Source organism: Antrostomus carolinensis, unplaced genomic scaffold (genome assembly GCF_000700745.2).
Source record: "Antrostomus carolinensis isolate BGI_N321 unplaced genomic scaffold, ASM70074v2 scaffold5170, whole genome shotgun sequence".
Taxonomy (NCBI): domain Eukaryota; kingdom Metazoa; phylum Chordata; class Aves; order Caprimulgiformes; family Caprimulgidae; genus Antrostomus; species Antrostomus carolinensis.
In genome coordinates this window covers 24,461-30,460 of record NW_010290444.1, presented here as the reverse complement: position 1 = coordinate 30,460, position 6,000 = coordinate 24,461, and the positions used below count along the sequence as shown (strand labels likewise).

The 6,000-nt window shown below is 36.9% G+C and overlaps 1 protein-coding gene across 1 annotated transcript in view; it reads left to right on the top strand.

The window, feature by feature from the left end:
- LOC104528978 (tyrosine-protein phosphatase non-receptor type 13-like) overlaps positions 1-6,000 on the top strand; it is a gene marked incomplete at its 3' end in the record, with an annotated part of 34,828 nt that overhangs the window by 4,554 nt on the left and 24,274 nt on the right. The window contains exon 2 of the mRNA XM_010173143.1: positions 4,863-5,032. Within this exon, the coding sequence (XP_010171445.1) occupies positions 4,863-5,032 (170 nt within the window). The remainder of the gene's footprint in view (positions 1-4,862; positions 5,033-6,000) is intronic.

Here is a 6,000-nt window from a genome sequence, read left to right as displayed (position 1 = left end):
GGATGTGGTCAAGGCAACAACAAAGTGTAGTGTGGTGTTATGCTGACCGGGGAGCACCTCAGGAACAACATGGATGATCTCAGAAACTAATGGTTCCCCCTGTTTCTTGCTCTAGTATTCTAAGGAATGAGTAAAATTGAGTTAAACTCTCAGTGTTTCTCCTTGTGCTGCTGGTTTCCAAGTGGTTCTGTACCACATCAGGGCTCTCTGCTCAATCCCATCTCTTTGTGCCCCAACGTAGAGGGAGGAGAAGTGCTGCACCAGTTCAAGGGAACGTAGGACTTAATGGCATAACTGGTCCCTTGTGCTGGGATAATCCTGGTCTATGTAGGGACACATCAGTGGTCTGCCTGCCCTCAACCTGGCCTAAGCCTAAAAATCTTCAGGTACCTTTGTATGAGGAGAAATCTTAATTGTCTCAGTGAGGGTTATAGAGCAAAGCAAAGAGAAAGATGAGTGTTGAACACCTTGTGTCTGGTTTTGGGTTGTTCTGTGCTTTTTTAAGGTATTTCTTTTGCATCCTGAAAGAGCTGGAATGTACATCACTTCTCACCATTTTTACTGATGGCTGCAGCTTAAGAGAGAAGTAAGAAAAAACAAAACTGAAGGAGCTTGAGTTGTATATGTAGTTTGGGAATTCAAAATTACCTGCCATCAATATTGTAAAATAAGTCCATTTTATATTTCTACCTGAACTTAATGTCTCTAATAATGTGGTGTTTGGGTTTTTTTGTCTTTGGCTACTTGTTTCCTGTTAAACCATGTAAAGGACTGTTTTAACTCTTCCATTTGTTTGGCAGGTGCTATGTAGATGAAGATGATTTCAAGTTTTATTGCATTTAAAACCAGTTAGCTCTCTCACTTTAAGTAAGGCCGCACTGTTTCTCTCTGTCTCGGCACTGCTTGATAAACTGTGCTCTCACAAGTGTTTTGTTACCAAGTTGCATAGTTCTGGAGTTACCTCAGCAGGCTGGCAGCTCTAGCACAGTTGAAAACCTACTGGATAGAAAATTGACCAGGAACCATAACCTGAATTCCAGTGCTTTTAGAAAGAAGGAGTTGAATTTTATTTTTTTCCATTTTTCCCCTGTATTTTGGGGAATATATTCCCCTTACTGCTCTTGTAAATTCTTCTGAAAGCCTAAACAGAAGATTATATGAATATAATAAAACTAGAAAACTAGTTTCTGCTATTTTCCTATGGTCCCTGGCTATTTGATGCATTGCATCTTTGTAACCTTTTTTTTTCTCCCCATGGTACACACAAGTGAAAGGTAAAAATCAGCCCCTTTTCTAAACTTACAATTAATCACATGCATTTTATGCTGCTTCAGATCACAAAGATTAAGTGTGGAAAGGTGTATTTTACGTGGATCAATGAATTCAGCTGCTACATCTGTAGGGCACAAATGCATGCTCTAAAGTTTGTTTAAATTAGTAGTGGGAAGACTTCAGGCTAAATGTGTAATTTTTTTAATTGTTCTTAAAACTAAATTGTGTTTCCATCTCATTAACTCTTGTTTCTGTAGTATGTTTCAGAATATGAAGAGTTCATATGTATTTAAAGTCTTTGTCATATAAAATATCCAGGATAAAGCCTCCACATTACTTAAGGTTCCTGAGTTGAGGCTTTTAAGCAGAAATCTTCTATTTTAAAATGTTTATTTTTTTATATCAATGGTGTAAACACACAGAACTAGTAAAAAACCCAGTAGTTACCTGCAGGATAATTTTTGGAAATTGATGACCAATTAAGGTTGTCTTTCTAAAAATGTTTTGCTATATAATGTAGTATTTTCTTATGTACATATAATAGGAAGGATCTTTCTGTCTATAATGTAGTATTTTCTTATGTACATATAATAAGAAGGATCTTTCTGTCTTTACATTTCTTTTGTTTAGCATCTGAACTTGCTGCCACAACAGTGAGCAGCAGTTGAGTTGGAGGTATCGTGCAAAATGTCATCTGCTGGAGCTGGGAGGAGCTGATAATGTTATTTTCATAATTAAAATTTTACTTAATTCAGTTGAAGTCATTTTCTACTATTTTTGCCGTATGTGGTGTTTAAAGCTTCTTAAACTCATCTTATTTTTAAATTGATGTATTTGATGGCTTTTTCACAATATGAGATATTTTTAAACTCTGGTTTTGAAGTTGAGGGGCTGTCTGTAGATGTAATGCCATTTGCTTCATGCCATTTGCCTTCCTACACACCGCAGTGAAACCATCATCTTGGGTGTGATTGATTATTTTTACTACTGTATCAAGCAGGTATTTTGTTGTAGCCATTAAAGATAGTGATTCTAGGCTTAAATCTTATTTTTTTAGCTAGGGATCAATCAGTTTGCTGTGGGGAAGAGGGGAAAACGTGTGCTGTGGTGTAAGGATTGGTAATTAATGTCTGCACTAAATTTGTAATTTCTTCTCTTGACCAAATTTATATGATGTTGTTCAAGTGTGTCAGCAAATGCAATTGTTTGGTTGTTGGCTGAATTTTCTATTTTTATAACACCTTGATAAGTTCAATAGTTGGAAGTATTCAAAGTCACACTGGAGGAGATCTAGAAACAGAAAGATACTTGTACAACTTGTTAGTTGAGAGGTGTGTTTCATTTAGTGAAGCTTATATTGGCATTGGTGGGTTCGAGTAACATATATTGCTTTCTCCCTTGTGATTTTACTTACTGAAATAGGGTAGGAAAACCCTCTGAGATCTTGTCTTCTGTGTATAAGAGAGATGTCATCACGTGTAGTTTTGTATTTGGTATTTTTAGGGTATTTTTGTTTGTTTGTTTGGGTTTTTTATGTGACAGAGTTCTGATTTCCATGAGGATCTCAACAGTTCTGTGTGAGAGCTTAGATCAGGGATACCATCCATCAATTACTGATTTCTTTTGGATCTGGGGAGAAAGCTGGAGCAATGAGATGGAATCCTCTGAGCCAAGAAGACTGAACCTCTCTTGTATGTCATAAAAAGCAGAGCAGGGGGAAACCAGTTCTGCACTGTGAGTCCTACACTTGTCATACTGGCTTCCAGCAAAACATACTGGTGTTTTAAAATCCATTAGAAAAACTATAACAAACTCCTTTGGTCTTCAGGTGATTAAACAACTTGAAGTAACTACTTAAGAGAAGACTCTGTAGGATCTTTCAATTTCCAGAATGTTTATTGCCCTCAATGGTCTCTTCTCCTTTATAAAACAAAATTCTACATAGCAATTCAAGGTATTTTGAGAAAAATGCATATGTTACACTGAAAAATGAATGTGGGTTCTCTAATGAATAATATTTCTTGCACACATTGGTAGGAGGGGAAACTTTCTGAAAGTTGTAACAGGATCTGTAAGTTGTAACAGTTTTCTGGATAATTGTACTACCAAGTTATTACTGTAGTTTTGCTTTGGTATCACAGAGTGTAGAAAGCCTAGGAGCAATTTCTTAGCTTCTTTTGGAGGAAAGAAGAGTTGAAGAAACTGAAGGACTAACTTGGTAGATCCTTTTACATCTGATACCTGCAAGCAGTAATTGAATACATTTCCTAGGAGATTAGAAATATTCTAGATTACAAGATAATAGAATACCCTAGGAACCAGCACTGTAGGAACATCCTGAGCTGATAGGAGAGTGGAAAATGGTGGTGATGGAGCTGAAGGAGGAAATTATTCTGCTGCTGTTACTATATAAAGGGGAAAAAAAAAGACTTATCCTTCAAATGCCTGTTTCCTCAGATCTCTGATGTATCATGTAGCAGAAAACAGAGCAATTGCCACTTTGCCTATGGAAAAATAAGAGTTAACTTTTACTTTATTTAGATAAAAGCTTACGCCTCCTTCAGTGAAATAGAGCTGATTTATTGTTTGAAATAATATTTGAAATAATAGGAAAAAATATTTTGACTCAATGAAATATTTTGCTGGTTTGTCTTTTTTTTTCCCCTTCCTTAATTAACTTTTACTTTCTGGGGAGACTTTGGGATTTAATACCTTTCTCATGCGTGTGGCCTGTTTCTCCTCCCTCTACTCTTTTTTTTTTTTTCTTTTTTTTTTTTTTAATTTTAAATTTTAAGTGGATCTGTGGCCAGAAGTTTGACAGCAGTATTATCAGACATCACAAACCTAGCTGGCAAATTGCATATTCATGGTGTAGGAAGTTTTCTTTGTCACTTTTGGTTCTCTGATTTCAGAGCTTGTTTTGCTATTTTCAAGTATTAATCACAGGGTGTGAATGGATGATCTTACTAAGGTTTCAGGTTTATTCTTTGCCAACTTCAACTGCTGCTTAGAATTCTTTTCTTTTTCTACTTTTGAAATATTTTCTTTTCTCTAGGCTAAAAAAAAAAGACTTCCCTGCCCCAAAACTTTTCTGTTTTGTCCAGTTACTGTAATGAGTATTTCCTCTCTCTCTCTTTGTCTTCACTGTTCAGATCATTGCTACTGCTGAAGTGTTATATTAGTATAGCAGTTAACTCCATTCTTATTGTAGGAATTAGCCTTAATGACATGTACACTACAAAATGTGATCATTTTATGTTGACTGTAATATAAATGAAATAAACTGAGGACCGGAGAGCTTGTGAGTATTTTAGCAGGGTCTTCCTGAGCTTGCTGGAATGAATAGTAGCAAAGGTGAGTCAAAAAAAGATAGGTGTTACTCCTTAGTGTGATTAAAATTGAGGTGGTTGTTGTGGTTATGAAGCACCAGAGGTGGAAAAGGAAGGCTGAATCTGTTCCATTAAAAATTAGGCTGATATTAAACATGTCTTTGAGCAAATGAAATAACATCAAGCAAGGGCATCCAAGAAAGTTGATTTAATTTCAGGGTTTGGTTTTGTTTCTCTTTTTTTTTCTCCTTTAAAATACAGCTGATCCTACTACTCTGGGCTTCATCATTTCTCCATGGTCTCTCCTGTTGCTACCATCTGGGAGTGTATCATTTACTGATGAAAATGTCTCCCAACAAGACCTGCGAGCGTTCACAGCACCGGAGGTTCTGCAGAACCATTCTCTCTCCTCTCTGTCGGACGTTGAAAAGGTACAGTACCTCTTCCTTGGCAGACAGCTGTTGGCTTTTGCTGTTGATCCCTTCACAAAATAGCTTTAAACTGTCCTTTTTGTCTCCCTGTGGTTCTTGATTTGTATGCATAATTGTTGATTTCTTTTGTGAAGGGGGAGGAGGGATTCTCCTACTTTGGTTTCATCCGTAAAAGTGGGATAGTGATTGGGGTTGGATGAACATACGAAGAGGTGTCTGTGTGCAGGTCCCTGTTATGTGTGTGTTGCTGCACAGAACAACTGACCATCCAATTAGTACTAAGGAACGCTTTGACTTCCCTTTCTAAAAGATTTCAGTAACATCAACAATTTCAATTACTTAAAAACTTTTTTTGCAAAATTATTCTTGAGAGGTAAGTCAAGGAATTACTCAAACTGTCCAGGGTTTCAAAAAATGGGATATTCCTGCACTCATCTGAGAAGAAAAGGTTGGTTTTCATTAACATAAGTATTCCTTAGTTGTGTGCAAAATTGTTCCTTTCCACTTTCCTTTGTTAACTCTTCCCCAAGGGCAGATGTTCAGGCAGGGAAGGTTTGTATATGTCATCTTCTCCAGGTCATTGACACACACAATCAAAATGACTAGCATTTCAAATGTTTTCTTAACAACAATTTGTTGCAAATGGTAACACTTTCCCCAGAAAACCATTCCCTTGGCCTAGTCAAAGATATTTAGAGGTGGGAATAAGACGGAAGCTGAGCTCCATTTCCATCTCCTTGGCTTCCTTGGATCGATAATCTTTAGAGAAGCAAACTGACCGCAGCCAGTGTTGTTGTAATCTGGGAACAATTATGACATTTGGCAGTGTTCCTCCAGGAAATACAGCAAGAGGCTTTTACTCCAGAGGAAACCAGTATTGGCATCGATTGCTGTTGTGTGCACAAGGACTATTAAAATGTGTTTTTCTGTGTTGAATGTTCTGTGTTTGCAGCTTTTTCTCTTCTAAA